Genomic DNA, 26292 nt, shown 5'->3' on the forward strand with positions numbered 1-26292 from the left:
TCTCATCTTGTCTAAACTATTTATCGTCCACTTCTCACTTCCATACATGGCTACACTCCATACAAATACTTTCAGAAACGACTTCCTTACACTTAAATCCATACTCGATGTTAACAAATTTCTCCTCTTCAGATACGCTTTCCTTGCCATTACCAGTCTACATTTTATATCCTCTCACTGCGACCATCATCAGTTATTTTGCTCCCCGAATAGCAAAACTCATTTACTACTCTAAGCGTCTCATTTGCTAGTATAATTCCCGCAGCATCACCCGGTTTAATTCGATTACATTCCGTTACCCTCGTTTTGCTTTTGTTGATGTTCATCTTATATCCTCCTTTCAAAACACTGCCCATTCCGTTCAACTGCTCTTCCAAGTTCTTTGCTGTCTCTGACGGACTTACAATGTCATCGGCGAACCTCAAAGTTTTTATTTGTTCTCCATGAATTTTAATTCCTATTCCCAATTTTTCCTCTGTTTCCTTTACTGCTTGCTCAATATACAGATTGAGTAATATCGGGGATAGGCTACAACCCTGTTTCACTCTCTTCCCAACCACTGCTTCCCTTTGATGCCCCTCGACTCTTCTAACTGGTTTCTGTCAAATTGTAAATAGTCTTTCGTTCCCCGTATTTTATCCCTGCCACCTTCAGAATTTGAAAGAGAGTATTCCAGTGAACATTGTCAAAAGCTTTGTCTAAATCTACAAATGCTAGAATCGTAGGTTTGCCTTTCCCCGTGGTCGGCTTCTACCAGTTTTTCCATTCGTCTGTAAAGAATTCGTGTTAGTATTTTGCAGCCGTGGCTTATTAAGTTCGGTCATTTTCACATCTGTCAACATCTGCTTTCTTTGAGATTGGACTTATTATATTCTTCTTGAAGTCTGAGGGTATTTCGCCTGTCTCATACATCTTGCTCACCAGATGGTAGAATTTTGTCAGCCTCTCCCGAGGCTATCAGTAGTTCTAATGGAATGTTGTCTACTTCCGGGCCTTGTTTCGACTTAGGTCTTTCAGTGCTCTGTCAAACTAATCATATCTCCCATTTCATCTTCATCTACATCCTCTTCCATTTCCATAATATTGTCCTCAAGTACATCGCCCTTCTATAGACCGTCTATATACTCCCTCTACCTTTCTGCATTCCCTTCTTTGCTTAGAACTGGTTTTCCATCTGAGCTCTCTATATTCATACAAGTGGTTCTTTTTTCTCCAGAGGTCTCTTTAATTTTCCTGTAGGCAGTATCTCTCTTACCCCTAGTGAGATAAGCATCTACATCCTTACATTTTTCCTCTAGCCATCCCTGCTTAGCCATTTTGGACTTCCTGTCGATCTCATTTTTGAGACGTTTGTATACCTTTTTGCCTGCTTCATTTACTGCATTTTTATATTTTCTCCTTTCATGAATTAAACTCAATAATTCTTCTGTTACCCAAGGATTTCTACTAGCCTTCGTCTTTTTACCTACTTGATCCTCTGCTGCCTTCACTACTTCATCCCTCAAAGCTACCCATTCTTCTTCTACTGTATTTCTTTCCCTCATTCCTGTCAATTGTTCCCTTATGCTCTCCCTGAAACTCTGTGCAACCTCTGGTTCTTTCAGTTTATCCAGGTCCCATCTCCTTAAATTCCCACCTTTTTGCAGTTTCTTCAGTTTTAATCCACAGTTCATAACCAATAGATTGTGGTCAAAGTCCACATCTGCCCCTGGAAATGTCTTACAATTTTAAACCTGGTTCTTAAATCTCTGTCTTACCATTATATAATCTATCTGATACCTTCTTGTATCTCCAGGCTTCTTCCATGTATACAACCTTCTTTCGTGATTCTTGAACCAAGTGTTAGTTATGATTTAGTTACGGTCTGTGCAAAATTCTACCAGGCGGCTTCGTCTTTCATTCCTTACCCCCATTCCATATTCACCTACTACGTTTCCTTCTCTTCCTTTTCCTACTATCGAATTGCAGTCACCCATGACTATTAAATTTTCGTCTCCCTTCACTATGTGAATAATTTCTTTTATCTCATCATGCATTTCATCAATCTCTTCGTCAACTGCGGAGCTAGTTGGCATATAAAGTTGTATTACTGTAGTAGGAGTGGGTTGCGTAATCTATCTTGGCCACAATAATGCGTTCACTATGCTGTTTGTAGTAGCTTACCCGCATTCCTATTTTTTATTCATTATTAAACCTACTCCTGCATTACCCCTATTTGATTTTGTATTTATAACCCTGTATTCACCTGACCAGAAGTCTTGTTCTTCCTGCCACCGAACTTCACTAATTCCCACTATATCTAACTTTAACCTATTCATTTTCCTTTTTAAATTTTCTAACCTACCTGCCCGATTAAGGGATCTGACATTCCACACTCCGATCCGTAGAACGCCAGTTTTGTTTCTCCCGATAACGACGACCTCCTGAGTAGTACCTGCCCGGAGATCCGAATGGGGGACTATTTTACCTCCGGAATATTTTACCCAAGAAGACGTCATCGTCATTTAAGCATACAGTAGACTCTAATATGAAAATTAATTTAATCTAATAACTTCCATGGTACAGTAACTTAAGTAAGAAGATCAATCAATAGAATTAATTATCAAAAACTCGACTGTGATGCGGGTGAAGTGGACCAACAGTTCAAGTCCGCAAAAATAAAATTAAACTTTTTACCTCACCAAATAATACCTTGTCCTTCATTGTGGAATCTTTTTTATGTTCGTATGCTGCCCAACAATAGTTCTAAGTCATCATTCCTCCTCATAATAAATCTGCAACTCGCATAGTTCCAAAAGTGCATCCATGCATTACACTGTCCACTGAACGTGTAACCTCCCCCTCACTTATCGACCTTAATGACAGTGAAAAATGAAACCTAATGGGAATTTTGGAAAAGCAATCGTCACCGAAGTTAACCTGTCGGTAAAGAGGGAGGAAAGAGTTACATCTAAATGAAAGGAAAAATGCAAATGGAACTGGTGGAAATTAATTTTGGAAAAGGGGTAAAGTTAATAAAGAAAGTAAATGTGCGGCCGTTACGTTAACAATCAACTAGCGGTAATTAGATATTTGAGATTTGGGGGAAATTACGGTCGCCAGTCCTAAGGACAATTACTATAGTAACTGAAAAAAAAGATTATTACACATATAATTAGCACTAGAAGCGTGCCAACTGAAGGTTGACACGTGCAGTGTGAAAACTGAAAGTTTGTCAGAAGTAATAAATTTCGCTACACTCTGACTTAATTTAGCAAAAGAATTAATAAAACAGGAAAATTGAAAGTTAATTTAGTGACTGAAGTTAATAGTGAGCTTTCTTTCTGAAGCACATCGAAATTCAGTAAAATACAGTTAGTCTTGGACTACCTCAACAATCATTTCTAAAGCTACTTGAATCTACGCAATTTAGAAAGAAGAGATTTAACTTTGAACTTGAATTAAACGATTCTGAACAATTAACAATAGTAAAATTTAGTATGTACCAAGCTGAGCTGCAGTCACAGGTAACTAAAATACGGTAACAAAACTCGCACTCTTAATTTGTGCTTGTGCAATCTAAATATTGTAGCCAGCTATGAATACCTTAACTGAACTTTGAAATTAAAGCAGTGAAATAAAATGAAGCTGGCGTTTGAATTTCAACGACACTCGGGCTCATTTCGGAAAAGGAAGGGACCCTGCTTGGCAAAGCAATTGGGACAATGAGCAACAAAGGTTCATGCTAAGTTGCTGTAATTATAGTTACGAAAATGGTACAGTTTGAAAAGCTGAGGTCTGCCATACAGTTCTAAAACTTTACGTGCTTCCAGTCTTCCTTGTTGGTTGATTGAAGGTTCGATGCCGTCGATCGAGGAGGTGGCGACAGTCACTCATTGTCGGCCATCGCTGTTGCAGAAGCTGGATGTTGGCGCGCCTTCTTCTCGACACGGTCACCAGACGAAACGGGCTCTTGATATGCGCCAGCTAATGCTTCCCGTCCGCGACACCATGTCAGAAACTATCATCGCGAGTCGAGAGCAATTACATGCTGCCAAACCCCGAAAGCGCGGCAACTCGCGGGAGCGTCACACAACATACCTGCTCCACTGCACTACCCCAGCCAGACTCCCCCTCTGCTCAGCCCGCGCTCCACGCGACAGAGTTAACACTAATAAAGATCCTACACACTTTGATTCTTCACACGACCTATCGATGTAATCGTTCGATAGCAGTTTTCCCTAGGCAAGACCCAGCGTAAAAATACAAATAATATTTACGAAACAAACCAATTATATATCGACATAAATGCATAAATATATATATATACAAATAGTAAAACAATTACAATATACGAAGACACAGAAATGTTATATATTCAGGTAACAAAAATAAGGAAATCAAATTTATAGTACAATAAATGGAAATAGAAGGATATGCATTTCCGGCGTTACAAACGAACCCCCACCTGCTGCATACCGCAGCTCTCCACTACTGACTGTCAAAGATTATACGACACCACAATGCTATCGTAGTAGACACTCATACTGTTGCCTAACAACTGTTTCTCTGACCACAGTTCTGCAAATATATTGTTTTCCTTTACAAATATTAACACTTCGAATAATATCTTAAAAATATAGCCATCTTACAAGTGTCTCTTATACTCAGCGGACAGAAATCCCCATGCAGCCTTGTGGAACTTGATCACAAGTATTCGCGTGAAACTCCATGTTATCATACCGGAAAGGAACGCTACTGCGTGAGGCAGGACAGTGAGCAAACTTCGATTGAAGCTTGTGTTTCTGCACATCTTTGATCACGTAACGGAATTAACAAGTAAAAAGTGTGTGTGTCTACAGGAGCGATAAGAAAATGTGCTTGTCAATGACACAGCACCTGGAGACGCAGGTGTATGTCGCCTTTGCGTCACAGTTGCTGCTGTTGGCCAGCCCGCGGGTATAAAAGGAGACACAAGGGGCAGACGAGGCTTGCTGGATCCCGGCCACGCGTCAGACAACCGATGTGCCGGGCCTCCCCAGATGACGCATGCGCAATGGGCACACTACTTGGCACGGAATCTCAGGCGTGTCTCGCTCCCATCGCACGCGAGCCAAGTACACACCCAACGGGCCACCGAATTTGCTCATCTTTCACACACCTTGTAATACATACACTGACGGATAAATATTACTACACCTGGAAAGACGACTTCGATTTTAATCTGATGACGGCCTATGCCACCTAGGGGATAATAGATGTACTAATAATACGAGGGTAGTCCCATAAGTAAGGTCTATTTTTTATAAGTACATAGACCTGTTTATCTCTACAATGGCTTACATCAGTTTAAAACTTCAACATTTAGCTATTTTTCGACATAATCACCATTTCTGTCGATGCATTTTTGTAGGCGCTGTAGCAGTTTTTGTATGCCCATGTCATACCAGCTTGCCGCCATGCTGTTCAGAAAGTTATGAACCTCTTCTTTCACCTCGTCGTCGGAGCTGAATCGCTTTCCGGCCAAATGTTCTTTTAACTGAGGGAACAGGTGATAGTCACTGGGCGCCAAGTCAGGACTATAGGGTGGGTTGCGTGATTATGTTCCACTGAAACTGTTACAGGAGAGCAACGGTTTGCCGAGCGATGGGTGGGCGAGCGTTGTCATGGAGAATTGAATTTCCGCAGCTTTGGCGAAGAAGGATGCCGCCACTGGCGTGATTGTTGCTTGGTCTCAGGTGTAAAGTGGTATTCCGAAGTTTCTTCACCCGTGACAGTTGAGTCCAGAAATTTGTCCTGTTCGGCTGCAAGGCAGTGACGAAATGAGCGGGAAGCATAAACTCGTTGCTGCATGTGGTCCTCAGTCAGCATGCGTGGTACCCATCTTGCGCACACCTTGCGGTAGTTCAATGTTTCCGTTAAACTACTGTGAGCGGTGCTTCGGGAACCTCAGGAACCAACGTGCAGAGATCACCCAGGGTGATCCGCCGATCTTCACGCATGCTTTGCTCAACCTTCAACACTGTCTCCTCACAAACTGTCGGTCTCCCGCTCCTTTGTTCGTCGTAAATTCCGGTCCGACCAACTGCAAACTCTCTACACCACTTACGAACATTTTTTATATCCATGCACGACTCACCACACACTTCCGTCAATTGGCGATGGATTTCAATCGGCGCAGTGCCCTTTGCGTTCAAAAACCGAATAACTGCGCGCAATTCGCACTTGGTGGTAACATCCAACGAGAGCTCCATTCTCAACGACTGCCAAGCCAAGACTGAGCGCCTCAACGCGGCGTGCGCATGTTTACACACAGCGCGTGAAGCACTCATCATAACCGTGTGACCAACTGCCACACAAACAGAATTCTGTACTTATAAAAAAAATAGGAGATCTTACGTTTGGGCTTACCCTCGTAGTTTCAACGTCATCCGTCAACAGATAGCGTAGTGGCATAGCTACCAGAGCGCCATCTACATCTACATCCATACTCCGCAAGCCACCTGACGGTGTGTGGCGATGGGTATCTTGAGTACCTCTATCGGTTCTCCCTTCTATTCAAGTCTCGTATTGTTCGTGGAAAAAAGGATTATCGGTAAGCCCGTGTGTGGGCTCTAATCTCTCTGATTTTATCCTCATGGTCTCTTCTCGAGATATACGTAGAAGGGAGCAATATACTGCTTGACTCCTCGGTGAAGATATGTTCTCGAAATTTCAACAAAAGCCCGTACCGAGCTACTGAGCGTCTCTCCTGCAGAGTCTTCCACTGGAGTTCATCTATCATCTCCGTAACGCTTTCGCGATTACTAAATGATCCTGTAAGGAAGCGCGCTGATCTCCATTGGATCTTCTCTATCTCCTCTATCAACCCTATCTGGTACGGATCCCACACTGGTGAGCAGTATTCAAGCAGTGGGCGAACAAGCGTACTGTAACCTACCTCCTTTGTTTTCGGATTGCATTTCCTTAGGACTCTTCCAATGAATCTCAGTCTGGCATCTGCTTTACCGACAATCAACATTATATGATCATTCCATTTTAAATCACTCCTAATGCGTACTCCCAGATAATTTACGGAATTAACTACTTCCAGTTGCTGACCTGCTATATTGTAGCTAAATGATAAAGTATCTTCCTTTATGTATTCGCAGCACATTACACTTGTCGACATTGACATTCAGTTTCCATTCCCTGCACCATGCGTCAATTCGCTGCAGATCCTCCTGCAGTTCAGTACAATTATCCACTGTTACAACCTCTCGATATACTACAGTATCATCCGCAAAAAGCCTCAGTGAACTTCCGATGTCATCCACAAGGTCATTTATGTATATTGTGAATAGCAACGGTCCTACGACACTCCCCTGCGGCATACCTGAAATCGCTCTTACTTCGGAAGACTTTTCTCCATTGAGAATGACATGCTGCGTTCTTTTATCTAGGAACTCTTCAATCCAATCACACAATTGGTCTGATAGCCATATGCTCTTACTTTGTTCATTAAACGACTGTGGGTAACTGTATCGAACGCCTTGCGGAAGTCAAGAAACGCGGCATCTACCTGGGAACCCGTGTCTATGGCCCTCTGAGTCTCGTGGACGAATAGCGCGAGCTGGGTTTCACACGATCGTCATTTTCGAAACCCATGCTGATTCCTACAGAGTAGATTTCTAGTCTCCAGAAAAGTCATTATAATCGAACATAATACGTGTTCCAAAATTCCACAAGTGATCGACGTTAGAGATATAGGTCTATAGTTCTGTGTCTACCTGTTAATAGCGAAAGCGCACAGCCAGAAGGCTCTCAGTGTTGTGCAAACGTGACAAGAAAGCTAGCAACGACGCCACAGAGACGCACTCATGCTTCCTGCAGCCAACTGAGTGAGTTTGAAAGTGGTAAAATTGTGGCCCTTCGAGTGGCGGGATATCCTTTTGGAGAACTGGGACACAAGTTGGGCAGGCTGCGTCAATTGCGCGACGATGCTAATATCAGTGGTCAGATGAACACTCTCACACTTGTACATTAGGTAATGAACATCCACGCAGCACAGACGCTCGCCAGGATCGTTGTACTGTAAGGACAACATTGGCAGATAGCTCAGACGTGTCAACACGAACTGTTGCAAGCTGGTTACCTGTAGTGGCAGTACTGGCACGCACACCCGTAGCCGATCTTGCACTCACGCCACTGCTTTCAAAAAATGGTTCAAATGGCTCTGAGCGCTATGGGACTTAACAGCTGAGGTCATCAGTCCCCTAGAACTTAAAACTACTTAAACCTAACTAACCTAAGGATATCACACACGTCCATGCCCGAGGAAGGATTCGAACCTGCGACCGTAGCGGTCACGTGGTTCCAGACTGAAGTGCCTAGCACCGCACGGCCACACCTGCCGGCGCCACTGCCTTGACGTGCAAGACTCGAGTGGCGCCATCATGGGATTACTTGGAAGATGGAATGGCGCCCCGTGGTCTTCAGCGATGAAAGCAAATTCTGCCTGCGATCAAGTGATGGTCGTTTGCATGTACGATGTAGACCTGTTGAGCACTGTCACGTAGACTGCATTCGTCCGAGACGCACTGGCCCCGTTCACCCTTTCATGCACCGGATCCAACGCTCTCTTCAGCAGCTGGCGGAAGACGGTTCTCCGGTTACCTTTATGTGGGTTCCTGGCCATGTCGGTATCCCTGGGAACGAAGCTGCAGATGCCGCGGCCAAGGCTGCGGTCCTCCAGCCTCGGACAGCTTCTTGTTGTGTGCCTTCATCTGATTTTAGCAGTGTCATTTGTCAGCGCATTTTATCGCTGTGGCATGCCGATTGGGCTACACTTATGGACAACAAGCTTCGGGCCTTGAAACCTCTTCCCACGGCTTGGACGACCTCTTCACGCCCTTCTCGGCGGGAGGAGGTCGTTTTGGCCCGGTTACGGATTTGACACTGCCGGTTCAGCCATCGCCATCTGCTGACGGCTGCGCCAGCGCCGTTCTGCCCATGTGGGCAATTGCTGACGGTACGCCACATTTTGTCCTGTCCGAATTTCAATACACTGCGCGTTGATCTTGGCCTGCCATGTACTCTGAATGCCATTTTAGCGGATGACCCAGGAGCAGTTGCTCGCGTTCTTCGTTTTATCCACTTGACAAACCTGTCCAAGGTCATTTGATTATGCTGTTTTCTTTTAATCCCTTGCCTGTTAATATGTCTTTTATAGTGTTGTCCCTTTTAGTTGCTGTTTTAACCTTGTACCTCGCAGTGCATTCCTAACTTAATCTGGGCGCTAATGACCATTGTAGTTGTGCGCCCTAAAACCACAAAAAAAAGAGCACTGGCCCCATCCACGCCCCTCTCGTCTCGCGTGCGATGAGATACAGCTTTCACCATTAGTGTTTTGGAGAGGACGCTAACCAGCACTTGGTATGTGCAGAATGTTGTCAGAACCATCATTTTGCCGTTGTTGCGACAGGAAGGTGATGTTTTGTTCCAACAGGATAATGTTCCCCCACACACCGCCCATGAATATCATTGTGCTCTGTAAGATGTGCGGAAACTTCCCTGGCTAGCACGTCCTCCGGACTTGTCTCCAATCGAGTACGTGTGGGCTGTGATGGCACGTGAAGTGACTCCTGCGACTTGTCAGCCAACAACTCTTATACAGAACTACGTAAACAGGTCAAGCAAGCGTGCAATAACGTATCCCAGGACCGAATTCGACGTCTGTATGGTCGAATGGACGCCAGAGTCAACGCCTGCATTGCCGCCCATGGAGGCTACACCACTTACTAACATGGGTGTTTCAACACAGGTCGGTACTTGGTACCTTAGAATCGCTTGTGCATTGATCTGTAAATGTACTCATCTCACGTACTCCACATGCATTGTTGCAACAAATCTTGAGTGATTTTGAAACTTCTAAAGGGTACACTATATATTTTTTCCAGCAGTGTACTTACGCTATCTGATCAAAAGTGTCTGGACACCCCTATGTAATGTAGAGCTGACCACCAGATGTCAACGAGAGACAGACCTGCTATTACAAAGGGATGCAGGGGGTATTGTAGAGAAGCAATAACACCTGAATGGGTCGTTCAGGAGGTGTCAGTGACTTAGGTTCATTGGATGTCGTCTGAGTAACAAATACATCAGGGACATTTCAACTCTACTACAGCTGGTGATAGTTTGTGAAGTGGAAACGCGAAGGAACAGGCACAGCTTAACCGAGACTAGGTGTGAGTCATGTAGTGACAGAGAGTGAATGTCGATCATTGCGAAGGTTGTCTCTACAAAATTGCAAGAAAGCGGAAGGAATCTCTCTTGATTTCCAAAGAGATACCAGCAGTCCAGTGAGCGCAAAACTGTGCATAGGGACGTAAAAAGAACGGGGTACAATGGTCGAACACCTCGTCATATGCCACACATTTATGTAGTCAGTCTTGAGTGGCACTTGAGGTGGTATACGGAACGAGTGATATGGGGTGATCAGTCACGCTATAGCCTGTGGCAATCCGATGGAAGCGTTTTGGTTTCGAGAAATCCTGGAGAACGTTACCTGACATCCATCATGTGTAGTGCCAACAGTGAAGTATGGAGGTGGTTGTGTTGCGGTATGCAAGGTTGTTTTTCGTGGTTAGTTTGTGGGCACATTATTGTGTATAAAAAAACGTTAAATGTGGAAGGATATCAACACGTTCTACCCTACTGTGTACATTAGAGGATGATTGATTGCGTCAGCATACCAATGCACTCTATTCTACAGCAGTAGCTGTAAGGTAATGATGTGTGGACAATAACGTTCCTGAAATGGACTGACCTGCGCATAGTCCCGAACTCAACCCAATGAAACACCTTTGTAATGAGTTAGAACGGCTTCAGGCTCCATCATCTAACATCACTATCCTCTCTGGTTTCAGTTATTGAGGTAAAATGGGCTACCATTCGTCCACAGACACTCAAACATATCATTGAAAGTGTCCCCAGCTCAGTTCAAGCTGCCGTAAAGGCCTACCAACGTCCACTAATCGATGTCCGGATACTTTTGATTAGAGTTTGTAATCAGGTGCAGGTTCGGCTCGTGGTTTCTACTCTGGGGAAGTCTGTGACATTTACCTAACAGCAGTATGGTGCCAGGACTCTCTAGAAAGTTCACTGACTGCATCTCCTTTCCTTTACATAATCACCTACTAAACGACAACAAAAGATGACTCCAAGATAAGAACAGTAGGTAAGCACATTTTAGAGCCGCCACTAGTTCCTCGACACTTTATCACCACAAACTGTACTGAAAATGATGCCTTTTGGCGTTTTAGAGAGAAGTTTAATGCGTTGTGTATTAGCTTCACTGCGTACTTAATGTTTTTCGTGTTTTCAATTCAAAACGTGTTTAATGTTTTACATAATTATGGTTCACTCCGTGGCGCTTATGAGTTTGTGGGACAAAACATTGATATTTCGTGACGTCATGCGTCCTGTGTAGTGATTGGCTGACAGAAGTAAATTGAGAAGCCCCCCTTTCGATTTAACTATAAGCGTAGCTAACATGTCGTATTTGTTGGTTTCTGGTACTTATACTTGCGTATTACGAAAATATGCAGTTTAAGTGATACACCACATTATAGATTTATCCTAGACGTGTCATTTTTAGCAAGGTTTGTTGGGCTCAAGCGTCAGAAATCTGTTGTCAATGGCTAAATACGTTACTGTACATTGCCCTATTGAAATTATCTAAAATAGAGTCCTTTGGCTGGATTTGCACGCTTTTGTTTCCGACTGTGTTTAGATCGGGCGTGAGCGCACCGAGTTCGTGCTTATGCTACAGTTATTCTCAAGAAGATAAAAACTCACAAGAACTGAAGCACAGTACACTCACAGAAAGCTTGCTAATAACGTACTTTATCCCGCTATAGCTTTCAGCAAGGAAGGAAATTTTTAGCAACTAAAGGTAACGAATAATATGTTGCGCTTTTATGTTCTCTAACCATTCGTGAAACTCTCGCTAGATTGTACCGCTTGTGCAACCATATTCTAGTGCACTCTACCGAGACATTTACAGACTTAGCATACCTTTCCAGTAACAGGTGAAATTGCTAATAATAGAAACAAAGAAACTATTTTCAACACTGAAACTTCCTGGCAGATTTAAACTGTGTGTCGGACCGAGACTCGAACTCGGGACCTTTGCCTTTCGCTGGCAATTGCTCTACTGACTACTTTTTTTTTTTTTTTTTTTTTTTTTTTTTGCACTTTCGTTGTGTCTGATCGTAGCGGATGTCACATGACATCCGTTCCAGTTCGTCTGTTGATCCTTCTACTCAGTTTTTTTTTTTTATTACAGTGGCCAACGGGCTCTCTGACCGAACACGCTGAGCTATCGTGCCGGCTTGCGACTTGCGGGTCAATGATGATGAAAATGATGATAAACGTTTGTACTGCAAGATACAGTTAATAGCCTAGTACAGAGACACTATAATGTGTGGGTTTCTTTGTAGGTGGTTAGTTGAAAGCACAACAGCCCTCGTTTCCTACCTATATGATTGTGTATTACTATTCTCCAGTATGATGTTGCATCGATGTGTCATGTAGTTCCCACTGTGAGACTGTTCGAGTTAGCATTATAAGCAGAAGACAATAAATATTTTATGCTGCAACCTGAACTTAATGTCCTAGTACGACGGGTATCCGTTCTAGTGGAACTAGGACCGATTTCTGAATCTAGATTTGGGAATAAAATTTTTTCTTTAAATTTGGTACAAAGTCAAACTCTTATCATCAGAAATGCATATTATGCCATATATCAGTCGTGTTAGTAAGTGAGTTGCAAGTAATTTGATAAGTAATACACACAATTTAGATGTAGAAATATTTAACTTGATGGTCCATTGTGCTTGCAAATTGTGGTACAGTTATCGAACTTTAGCTGTCGACAAGTGGTCCTTAAACTGTAAATCTTATCAGTACTGCTACTCTGTGAGCAAAGTGTAATTTATAAAAAAATCGTTTACAACAATTAAGTTTTGATAGCAGTGCCACATTTGTTTCGTACTACCAAATTGTTATGTATTTTCATAAATATTTGTAGTTTGGAACAAAAGCAGAATTTTTGTTTGAAATCAGAGACCTGTAATTATACCTACTAGTACATATTACAATAAGTAACCTGAACTTGTGATAATGAACACAGGCTGAAATAATTAATTAAAATTTGTACTAAGGCCGAGATTCGAACCCGTGTCTTCTGGTCACGAGGCAGATGCACTAACCACTGCACGGTCCTGGCACTGCAAGTAGGATAGGTGCATGGGTTATCCCAGTATGTCTCCCATGCGAATACAATTTCAGTCCCACCTCAGCCCATCTTCATGCTCTCCTTCTTAACTCTTATCAGTATTGCAGCAGCTCTCCAACATTGGAATAACACCTTTCGTCTGAGTGAGCGTGTGCGTATATATATATATATATATATATATATATATATATATATATATATATATATATATATATATATTATTTTTTGAAAGAAAAAAAACAGATAATTTGGATAATTTTGAACATGATAGGCTACAAATTGATTAGCTGTTTCGTTTTATTGTCCCTCTCGGTAAAATACTGCTCTGTGATTAGCTGTTTCACTTTAAATAATCCTATTTTTTTTTTAAAAAAATTACCCGTCAGTTCATTGTTGCATTTTTTAAATTTCCTGCCATTGCCATCTTGGATTTTCAAATTTCTTACCACTGTGATGTTGATGATGCCATGCGTTTGAACCTGGCATGTAGCTAACCTACACTAGCACTTGCACTTCTCAAGGTCATTTAAGTGCCCCTATACCCTTGCGACTAACAGCCACAGGAGAGAGCTGAACAAACACCTCAAACAGTGATTCAGGTGAAGGAAGACATCGCTGGGATCTCGATGCTTCATGTACTGGTTGCACACTTTCATGCACAAACTGCAGCATTTCCATTAGCAGACTTAAGAAATGCGCCAGAAAGGAACGTAGTGGGCACTGGACGTCCTATGCAGTCACTCTTCCTTTTCTGTCAATTTCTGTTATATCAGATCCACAGTCAGATGGATCAGTAGAATCTTCAACCACTCTTTGTACTGATGTAAAACGATCATCATCAATGAAATTACAATAAGATCTATATCTATACCTCGCAATCTAAGCACCTTACCTAGGGCAGGAGGCGGTACCTCTGTTACCTCAATCTTTTCCTCTCTTCCCTGTTCTATTTGAGAGTGGCCTTTAAGGAGACTGACCATCGATAAACGTCTATATGAGCTCTAATTTCTTTGATTTTCGCTATAAGTAATGCTTTGCCTGACTTTAAGATGTGTCAATTTATTGAAGAATTTAACAAAAAATTAATAGCGATTAAATGACGATTTTGCATAACATTTGGTTAGTTGTATTGAAGCAAGTGGTACATACCATGATGACAGAGGGATCGTTGACGTAGTGATGCTTGAAAAATTTCCAGGAAGGGGGGAAGTGATGAGGGGTTCCTAATGGTCCTGAGACGGCTGCTGCTTAGCTTTAATGTTGAGAATCTGTGAAGGATATTAACGTTGGGAAGTGAGATGTGGGCCAAGTTCTGATTTGAAGATATGGATAAGGAACAGATCAGTGTGAGGGACAGTATTTGAGTGTAGTGGCGCTACTGTGTTCACGGATCGGTAGCTGGTAATTTTGACGATTTTCGTAACCTAGGAAAACGCTGGTCTCAACGTCCACCGACTACCATAAACTGTAAACTTTGCCGTAGGATTTGACAATATAACATAGCTTTGTTTTAGTGTGGTGCAGAGTAATATTTATGTCTTATTCTCTTTCCAGAGACCGCAGGTCTTATCTGTGAGCAGCAATGGCTACGCAACGGAGGCGACATTTGACACGAAGGTACGTTCCACACACAACAAATAACGAACTTACTACTTTTAGAACTTTTCCAATGCTGGAGCATGTCGTCTATAAATCATTTAATTTCATGTGCTACGCCTATTTTCGAAATCGAACTGCATCAGACGATAGCTCACGGGACAAAATGGCTACTTTACTTATGTGTCTCATATTTGTAATTTGTATAGATACATTAATTTTAACTGGTATGATGATAGATCATTATATGTTAAACATCCATTAATAATTCAGAGCCTTTTGCTAGTGCGAGAGATACGCTTTGTATGTCTAGTAATTTATCTGTAAAGAACTGCCTCTGAATGAGTTCTACAATCTTTGACATAGTTTTTGTGACTGAAGGACGTATGCCACTTCGGTCAGACTGTACGCTTGCCCCCATTAACATGTTACCTTACGTGTGGGTTGGATCTTTTCTTGCAATCTGTGGTTTTGATACAGGGGTTCTTTAGCATTGGTCTGGATCAGCAGTCGTCAAACTTAACGAAACTTCTGAGCTACCATACCGGTTTTAAATTCTAATTTTAGCTATCAAAAGATACAAAATCTTGCATTTGTTTTTCGTCTATATTCTTACATTTCTAACAAATATGAAATGAATTTTTATCAACCAGTATATGAAAAAATAAACTGAATTCGAATCGCACATAAGAAAGAATTGAAGCGTAGTTAATAATAAATTACAAATGTAAGAACAGATTTTTATCATACATTACCTTCAGTGAGAAGGATGGCATTCTTTTTTGTCATCAACAAGTTTTTTAATGTTGGGGGAGTAGGTACTGGGTGCGCGGGAGAAACAAGCAATTGTCGTGAGCGCGGTCTGAGCTCAATGGGGCCAACCTGAGCGTTACCACGATCTACCACAACTGTTCCCACGAGCTACTAGGCGCTCTTGATCGACGATTTGACGATCACAGGTGTAGATGCAGTTGTATTGCTCTGAAACACGTCCAGTAACTGATGTTTTGTACGTATAGTTGATATGACGTATGTCGTATAGATATATGACGGTTATATTTGTATGTGAACACTAGGCCTAATTATGGTCTTCTTTACTGTATATATCTACCTGAGGAACGGCCTGTCGTCTGATCGAAAGTGGTTGTTTGTAATAGAGTGATGTACATCTGTTATGATAATCATGACTTTTCGAAAGCATTTCGATGCTATCTCTTGGTAAGCCATCGTACAACTGCATGGGAAACAGTACTAAAATTACTACGCACCACTTGTCTAAGATGTGTGATTTGTTTAACACGTTATATTTCGGGGCTACATTCTCTCATTATCAAGTTATATAAATGAAACAAACACAAATCATTATTTCGCATTACAACAGACAGTAAACCTATCTACACTGTCTATACACTAGTATCACCTACAGTAAACTTAATCTACCATTAGGTACAGAAAAAATAAGAAGCAAGTACCAAACAAGCATTGTTAAACATACAAGACTTTTCCTTGTGCATTACACTATCATAAAGCTCAATTCATTAACTGAAGATAACTACCCTCGGCTACCAAATGGTGACCTATCTTGTTACGTATATATCATAAGCCCCAACGATGCTACAGTTTGAACAATTGTGAGTCAACTCACATCAAATCCTAACCTCACAATGGCGCTACTAGCGCCGCTCTTATGCGACTGCCGCGAAATTTGAATAGCCGTCATCTTTCAGATGTAGGAACACGCCTACCAACTTTCGTTTATGTCGCACGACTCCTTGTCGTTGCGTTTTTTTTTATGTCAGTGTATGTGTGTTAGTGTGTGTAGAAATACGAAGTAATGGTTTGTGTTTATTTGTTTTATATAGCTTGATAATGTGATAGTATACGAGGGCTATCCGGAAAGTGAGTTCCAATTGGTCACGAAATAAAACTGCTATGAAAATCCGATGAAGCTTTGCACATGCACTATGTGATCAAAGGTATCCGGACACCTGGTTGAAAATTACTTACAAGTTCCTGGCGGCCTCCATCGGCAATGCTGGAATTTAATATCGTGTTGGCCCACTCTCAGTCTTGATGACAGCTTCCACTCTCGCAGGCATACGTTCAATCAGGTGCTGGAAGATTTCTTGGGGAATGGCAGTCCATTATTCACGGAACGCTGCACTGAGAAGAGTTATCGATATCGGTCGGTGAGGTCTGGCACGAAGATGGCGTTCCAAAACATCCCAAAAGTATTTCATAGGATTCAGGTCAGGACTCTGTACAGGCCCGTCCATTACAGGGATGTTATTGTCGTGTAACCGCCACAGGCCGTGCATTATGAACAGGTGCTCGATTGTGATTGGTGCCATCGCCATCTCCGAATTGTTCGTCAACAGTGGAATGCAAGAAGGTGCTTAAAACATCAATGTAGACCTGTGTTGTGTTAGTGTCACGCAAAAAAACAAGGGTTGCAAGCCCCCTTCACGAAAAACACGACCAAACATAACACCACAGCCTCCGAATTTTACTGTTGGCATGAGCACTCTGGTTTATGACATACCCCGGGCATTCGGCATACCCACACCCTGCCATCGGATCGCCACATTGTGTACCGTGATTCGTCACTCCACACAACGTTTTTCCACTGTTCAATCGTCCAATGTTTATGCTCTTTATACCAAGCGAGGGGACGTTTGGCATTTACCGGCGTGATGTGTGGCTTATGAGCAGCCGCTCGACCATGAAATCCAAGTTTTCTCACTTCCTGTCTAAATGTCATAGAACTTGCAGTGGATCCTGATGCAGTCTGGAATTCCTGTGTGATGGTCTGCATAGATGTCTGCCTATTACACTTTACGAACCTCTTCGACTGTCCGCGGTCACTGTCAGTCAACAGACGAGGTCGGCCTGTACGCTTTTGTGCTGTACGTGTCCCTTCACGTTTCCACTTCACTATCACATCGGAAACAGTGGACCTAGGGATGTTTAGGAGTGTGGAAATCTCGCATACAGACGTATGACACAAGTGACACCCAATCACCTGACCACGTTCGAAGTCCATGAGTTCCGCAGAGCGGCCTCTTCTGCTCTCTAATGACTAATGTCTAATGACTACTGATGTGGCTGAAATTGAGTACCTGGCAGTAGGTGGCAGCACAATGCACCTAATATGAAAAACGTATGTTCTGGGGGTGTCCGGATACTTTTGATCACATAGTGTATGTGTTGGGCAGAGTGTCTAGTATGCCCGTCGATCGCGTCACGTCGCTCTTTTCAGTTCTGAACGCACAGTGAGCACGTAGAGGGGCCCTAGGAAACCGTGTCGCTCGCCAAGTATGAGGGCCTGGTGAGAGATTTCGCTTGATGTCGTGCAGCCCACATAACATAACTGCCATACGGTTCTTTTCTTCAAGACAATTCTCGGCCGCAGTCTGCAAAGGCAATCAAGATGCTCCTGCAGCCTTTGCTAAGGGAAGTGTTTGATCACCCACAATACAGCCCGTAATTGGCTACCGCTGAGTTTCATCTCTGCTCACATGAACCGCTGGCTATGAAGACAACGTTTTGTCACAGACAACGAGCTTTAGATCAGCGTAGAGAATTCGCGGAAAGAACAGGCGGTTGCCTTCTATGACGAAGGTATTGGAAAGTTGGTACAACGCTACGACAGATGTCCAAGTCGAAGTGGTGACTATGTATAGAAGTGGCTGGAAGATGTAGCTATCTCTTGCAAATAAAACTTTTTTTTTATTTTCACAGTGGTTTCCATTTTGCGACAGATAGGGACTTGTTTTACGAATAGCCCTCGACGTTCCGAAACATGTTGTGTTAAATACATCACACATTTTCGACAAGTAGTGCATAATAATCTCAGTACTAATTCTTTTAGATGTTATAACTCGTCGTCCCCTTAAAGTAATGCTGTTCATTTTTTGAACACAACTAACGTCCATCTTAGAGACAGAAGTGATAACACTTTCCGCAGGACCTGACCATCATTTTGTAGCACAATGTTGAAGCACGTGCAGTGCAAGCTGTTACTGATTTTTTTAACAGATGGGGCTGCTAAGTGTTATACCAACTACTGCACTCCCCTGACTTAGGACCTCGTGAGTTCAACTCGATTTCTGAACTGAAGGAAACACTTCACGGCATTCGCTTCAGAACGGCTATAAATTCGCCGGGCAATAGACCGCGCCGCTCGAACTGTCAACACAACTGGCACTGCTAAGAGTGTCCTAAGACTTCCACATCCCTGTTCAAAAAAAAGAAAAATGTGTGTGAAATCTTATGGGACTTAACTGCTAAGGTCATCAGTCCCTAAGCTTACACACTACTTAACCTAAATTATCATAAGGACAAACACACACACCCATGCCCGGGGGAGGACTCGAACCTCCGCCGTGACCAGCCGCACAGTCCATGACTGCAGCGCCCTAGACCGTTCGGCTAATCCCGTGCGGCTCCACATCCCTGCAACGGGTTAAACACAATGCTGGTGACTACTTTGAAGGTCAGTAAAACTTTGAAAGAAGTATTTATTTTGTACGAGGTGTAAATAAATAGTTGCCACTATTAAAGTTTCAACCCTGGTAAACGAACAGTAAACATCGAAATACAGAAAATAAACAATGTAAATCCTTAAAAACTCAAAAAAACTTACAGTTAGAACATTTTGAAAGGTGGATTCGAATTCTGCACTCCAGACTTCACATTAGTTGATGTATCACATCCCAGACGCTCACTGAAGCCCGACTCTCTACCTTATCGATGGGCTGCACCATTTTGTTTTGGGTTTTCCAGTAGTGTGCTGTGGCACTGAGGCACAGGGATTTCAGTGTGTACCAGGTCGGCAGTCATTACCAGAAAACAAACAAACAAACAAAGAATTACATAAGTAAGTTTACTCTTTCGAGGTGAGAATGAAAACGTTGTAACTGCGCACTGTACACATGTATACGTAACAAGCAAATTTATTTATCGATGGATTCCGCCTTGAGTAAACACAGTTTTTTCTTCCTTTTAACCAGACGTGTTTCGCTGAAGTTACAGCAACTTCAGTAGGTTTTTATTTGATTTCTACCAAACAACAGAAAAATTACTCTTTGTTATTTGTACACATAAAATTTCAGTTTCGAAAGTATTCACAAATTGAAACAGAAATCTTTTAATACCTTGTTAACATATGCTGTAGTTTTGCAGTTTCCTGCACTTTGCAGTATAGGTGTTACTCCTTGAGAGTTTGTTATCTGCAGCAATAAAGAAACTAATACAGAAAACTTATTTACATTGAAAACTACGTCTGTTGTGTCAAACTGTTGTGATTAACATTACATCACACTACGTGAAAGGTTCTATGCCCATGTGTGTGTTTTTTTTAGGTGTATGCAGTTGGTGATACCTACTTTTACAGGTTTGCACATTGTCTTCACTTTGAAACTGTACTAGTAACTTACACTGTCTCCATTTTTACAAGATACGAAAAGGAGATGGCGGACAGTTGATTGTGCCCTGGGTGGGAGTCTTGAATCTAGTTTTCACAGTAGGCTGCATCTCTCTCTCTCTCTCTCTCTCTCTCTCTCTCTCTCTCTCTCCCTTCCTCTCTCTCTCTCTCTCTCTCTCTCTCTCTCTCTGTGTGTGTGTGTGTGTGTGTGTGTGTGTGTGTGTGTGTGGGTGGGTGGGTGGGTGTCTGTGCGTGTGTTGCGGGTGTGTGTGTGAGCGAATAAGGGAACACCATCTCGTTTTCGTATCTTGTAAATGGCGAGACATTGACGTACCTGTGCAGTGAAGGCATCATATATATATATATATATATATATATATATATATATATATATATGGACACGCAGTCTTTCGCACGGCCGGCCGGTGTAGCCAAGCGGTTAAAGGCGCTACAGTCTGGAACCGCGTGACCGCTACGGTCGCAGGTTCGAATCCTGCCTCGGGCATGGATGTGTGTGATGTCCTTAGGTTAGTTAGGTTTAAGCAGTTCTAAGTTCTAGGGGACTGCTGACCTTAGAAGTTAAGTCTCATAGTGCTCAGAGCCGTCTTTCGCACGGAGTAAAATATTTCACAACAATTTAACATCCCGGGAGTGATTTTCGAAGTAAATAAGTTTTCTTTATCGGGAAAACTATGGTTCCAGATGACAAATTGTAGAAGGATAGCAGTCATACTATAAAGTACAGAAACTACAAAAATCACAGCATGAGTTAACAAGCTACTCAAAATTTCTGTTGAACTTTGTGAATACTTCACTTTAAAAACTGAAAGTCTATGTGTACAGAGACGAAATAGCAACACTTCCTGTTATTGGTGGTGGTATTTGCTTAAATCTGGAAAGGCATGACAATACACAATTTCCTTCTTGTTTAGGGTCAGCACTGTCCAACTTTTCACCTTCTGATAAGAAGTACCATTGAACAGGTTGACTGAGTGGTCTATTACGTAAATAAACAGTATTTCGGATTCCTTGGACTTCCAGATTATAGCCAGAGTGTCGCTTATATTCCTGTGCGTGGTGCTTCCGCGGTGAGTGACGCATAGCTATTCTTGTCACAGGAATGCCGGCTGCACCGCCTGGACCAGGGCCCGTCCACCAATGTGAAGCTGACGAAGGAAGATGCGCTGCAGTACTTCGAGCAGATGCAGACAATCCGACGCCTCGAGACCGCTGCCGGCAACCTCTACAAGGAGAAGATCATCCGGGGGTTCTGCCACCTCTACTCTGGACAGGTCAGGACAACTCGTCACTGACCGCCATTCCCAGAAGTCCGGGAAGAAGGGACGAATATTAAAGTGCTATAGAATATACAAAATTTATTGAAAACGTAATTTTTTTACAAACACATTAAGTAGCTTCTCCCATTTATGTATGAAAAATTATATCCTCCGTATGCTACTGAAGGCCGCGCGGCACGAGCTTGTTCTTGATGACGCGTTCAGAAATATCTGGTGGGATGCCGTTAATAACCCCTTTAATTATTTCATTTCTCAATTGGTGTACCGTTTGTGGTTTGTTCACATACACTTTTGACTTCACAAATCCCCACAAAAATGTCACAAGAAGTAAGATCGCATGATCTGGCAGGCCATTTCTTGTTGCCACGCAAAGAGATAATTTTTTGAGGAAATTTTACAGTCAGTAGAGAAAATGTTTCACGGGATGTGTAACATATCACACCATAATGCTGATACCAAAAATCGTCATTTTCATCAATAAGAGGGGAAAACCAATCAGGAAGCACGTTTCGGTAACGGTCGCCGTTCACAGTGACGGCAGCTCCCTCAACATTTTCAAAAAAGTACGAGCCGATCACTCCTCCTGCCCGGAAGCCGCACCATACAGTCGTGCGTTGTGGATGCATCTCATCATCCACAGTCACTAGCGAATTTTCGCTACCCAAATGCCGCAGTTCTGCTTATTGACGTACCCACTGACGTGGAAGTGCTCCTCATCTTAAAAAAAAAAAATTATTTTGTGAGGTTCGCATTCTCCGCTTGTCGAGTCAATGCGCATTGAACAAATCGATGTCTCTTTCCACGAACTGCAGGTTCCAACTCTCGTGTAAGGTGAATCTTGTACACATGTACACTCCTGGAAATTGAAATAAGAACACCGTGAATTCATTGTCCCAGGAAGGGGAAACTTTATTGACACATTCCTGGGGTCAGATACATCACATGATCACACTGACAGAACCACAGGCACATAGACACAGGCAACAGAGCATGCACAATGTCGGCACTAGTACAGTGTATATCCACCTTTCGCAGCAATGCAGGCTGCTATTCTCCCATGGAGACGATCGTAGAGATGCTGGATGTAGTCCTGTGGAACGGCTTGCCATGCCATTTCCACCTGGCGCCTCAGTTGGACCAGCGTTCGTGCTGGACGTGCAGACCGCGTGAGACGACGCTTCATCCAGTCCCAAACATGCTCAATGGGGGACAGATCCGGAGATCTTGCTGGCCAGGGTAGTTGACTTACACCTTCTAGAGCACGTTGGGTGGCACGGGATACATGCGGACGTGCATTGTCCTGTTGGAACAGCAAGTTCCCTTGCCGGTCTAGGAATAGTAGAACGATGGGTTCGATGACGGTTTGGATGTACCGTGCACTATTCAGAGTCCCCTCGACGATCACCAGTGGTGTACGGCCAGTGTAGGAGATCGCTCCCCACACCATGATGCCGGGTGTTGGCCCTGTGTGCCTCGATCGTATGCAGTCCTGATTGTGGCGCTCACCTGCACGGCGCCAAACACGCATACGACCATCATTGGCACCAAGGCAGAAGCGACTCTCATCGCTGAAGACGACACGTCTCTATTCGTCCCTCCATTCACGCCTGTCGCGACACCACTGGAGGCGGGCTGCACGATGTTGGGGCGTGAGTGGAAGACGGCCTAACGGTGTGCGGGACCGTAGCCCAGCTTCATGGAGACGATTGCGAATGGTCCTCGCCGATACCCCAGGAGCAACAGTGTCCCTAATTTGCTGGGAAGTGGCGGTGCGGTCCCCTACGGCACTGCGTAGGATCCTACGGTCTTGGCGTGCATCCGTGCGTCGCTGCGGTCCGGTCCCAGGTCGACGGGCACGTGCACCTTCCGCCGACCACTGGCGACAACATCGATGTACTGTGGAGACCTCACGCCCCACGTGTTGAGCAATTCGGCGGTACGTCCACCCGGCCTCCCGCATGCCCACTATACGCCCTCGCTCAAAGTTCGTCAACTGCACATACGGTTCACGTCCACGCTGTCGCGGCATGCTACCAGTGTTAAAGACTGCGATGGAGCTCCGTATGCCACGGCAAACTGGCTGACACTGACGGCGGCGGTGCACAAATGCTGCGCAGCTAGCGCCATTCGATGGCCAACACCGCGGTTCCTGGTGTGTCCGCTGTGCCGTGCGTGTGATCATTGCTTGTACAGCCCTCTCGCAGTGTCCGGAGCAAGTATGGTGGGTGTGTTCTTTTTTCCATTTCCAGGAGTGTATTTTCAGATCATTTGAAAGGATTTCATTCAGTGAACTTGGCGATAAATTCAATTGTTGAGTTCATCGGCGAACCGTTTTTCTGGGGCGTGGCCTTACTATCACGCACGACAGCAATGTTTTCTTGTGTACGGAAAGCAGTAGTCCTGTTTTCTTAACGTTTGAAACACAAGTGGTCTCTGCCTCGTGATGATTGGGTGTTGTGTGATGTCCTTAGGTTAGTTAGGTTTAAGTAGTTCTAAGTTCTAGGGGACTGATGTCCATAGATGTTAAGTCCCATAGTGCTCAGAGCCAAAAGTGGTCTCAAACTTCCGGATCAACTTCCGAACTGGTGATTCGGTTGGAGCAGCATTATGTCTGAGTGTCACGCGCAATTCACGGACGGTTGTCTGTGAATTTGCACCGTTTTCGTAATAATTTATTCTCACTTTGATATGTTGCTCAGTTGTCATCTGTTCCATGATGCAGATAAACATCAAACAACAATGCTCGCCATACAAAAGCTATCACGCTACTAATGGGAATGATCGCATGTAACAAACATGAAAAAAACCACTCCTGCCAACCGTCATATGACAAAATACCGCAAAATTCAAAATTCGTCCTTCCTTCTCGGACACCCGTTACTTGTGTATGTTACTTGAGTTACGACGAATATGCTTTTCTTTATTTTTGTCGCCAGTCTTCTGGATGATTTGATGCGGTCCGCCACGAATTGGCCTCCTGTGCCAACCTCTTCATCTCAGAGTAGCACTTGCAAGCTACGTCCTCAGTTATTTGTTTTGTTATCCTGTCAGAGTGAGGCGTTCCGTCTCGGCGCGGCTTCAACTGTTTACTCTATACTTCGTCTTTCCCCCTCTTTCCGATGCTTTTTTATAATCTTTTCTCTCATCCCATTTATTCACAGGTTCCAGTTTCATTGCCGTGTTTTAGTCCAGAATTATCTCTTTTTCCTTGTGAAATTTCCCAAATTTTAAAGAAAGAATTGGGATCGGCCTCTAAAAGTGGCTTGAACACTGTAATGTAAGTATTCAGTCTTGCGGAAACTTTTTATCACTGTGATACGGTCTCTGTACTGTTTACGGTCTTTTTCTTCTTCTTATTCAGATTTACACCCGATGATGCAAAGTGATCTAAGAAATCAGTCGCGCTTTCAATAAAAAATCTACAACAACTGTAGCTCCTTTTCTTGAACATATTCCCTTCTGGTTCGTGTACATATTGTAAGTTACCCGTCTTCACCTACAGTTTACTGCTATTCTTCTCAGAATTTCGAACAGCTTGTTAAATTGCACATTGTCGAGCGTTTCCTCCAAGCCGACGAATGTTTCTTGATTTTTCTCTCAGTCCCGCTTCCATCATCAGTTGCAACGTCAGAACTGTCCATCTGGTGCCCTTACCTTTTTGAAAGCCGATCTGAATGTCATCTAACAGATCCTGAATTTTCTTTTCCATTCTTCTTTATCTGATACTAGACAATTCTGACCTGGTTTAAGAGAACCGGAAAAGATGACAGTCGAAGCGTTTGAGATGTCGTTCTACAGGAGGACGATAAAAACTAAGCTAATTAAAAAAATGAGAAATGAAATTTTCTACAGAATCAGCCAGGTAAGAAACGTATGGAAGACAACAGGGCATGTGGTAGAACATCGAGGAGTGACTTCCATGGTACTTGAGGTGACTGCAGAGAGCAAAAACTGTAGGGCAAGACAGAGTTGGGGATATATCCAAAAAGTAATTGAGTGCGTAGTGAGCAAATGCTGCTTCGAAATGAAGGGGTTGGCACAGGAGAGGAAAACTTGACGAGACGCATTAAAGCAGTCAGAAAATCATGTTGTAACTGATTTCCTGTCGTGGAGGGAATGGTGATCTGCTGCTGTAAACTGCTCCTTAGAGAATGGACCATGACAGGTAGTCATCGGCGAATGCGGTGTGGCCTCTTTGCTCTCGTGAGCTACTCGATGGTAACGCTCGCGTTTCACATTGTTTATGAGGTCTGTTGGGCTCTGATGACGGGCAGTGACCGGCAGCTCGGAAGTTGAGTCACGACGAAATACGCCTAGACAACAAAATACCCGAATAGACTTAGATAAAGGCTGCTGTAACATTGCCGAAATGTCGATATCATTCAGTGATATTTACTTTACGATATGACGCAGCTTGTAATCTCCCCCCTCCTTCCTGATTCCAGCTATTGTCCTCAATAAGCAAAGTCTTTTATGAAAAATTTGAGAGGAGCGAAGATTACAATAAACTTTCTAGTATACTTAGCTTTTCGTGTAGAGTTGGCTCAGTTCTTCTTGTCTAGGGGTCTTATTCTTAAAGCTTAAATTCTGACATTTTAGGTCCTCATGGTTAAACTGATCTAAATAAATTTGAAGATTATTGTTGCAGAATTTTTTTGTTACACATTTTAGTATATCATACAGTCTTTCGAATTTTCACATAAAAAAAGCCGAAA

General features: G+C 43.2%; 1 protein-coding gene across 1 annotated transcript in view; it reads left to right on the forward strand.

Annotated features, from left to right (window-relative positions):
* Positions 1-26292, forward strand: part of LOC126175072 (pyruvate dehydrogenase E1 component subunit alpha, mitochondrial-like) — a 90655-nt gene that overhangs the window by 27295 nt on the left and 37068 nt on the right. Inside the window, exons 2-3 of the mRNA XM_049921599.1 lie at positions 14813-14875; positions 21398-21571. Of these exons, the coding sequence (XP_049777556.1) occupies positions 14813-14875; positions 21398-21571 (237 nt within the window). The remainder of the gene's footprint in view (positions 1-14812; positions 14876-21397; positions 21572-26292) is intronic.

The sequence above is a fragment of the Schistocerca cancellata genome, chromosome 3 (genome assembly GCF_023864275.1).
Source record: "Schistocerca cancellata isolate TAMUIC-IGC-003103 chromosome 3, iqSchCanc2.1, whole genome shotgun sequence".
Taxonomy (NCBI): Eukaryota; Metazoa; Arthropoda; class Insecta; order Orthoptera; family Acrididae; genus Schistocerca; species Schistocerca cancellata.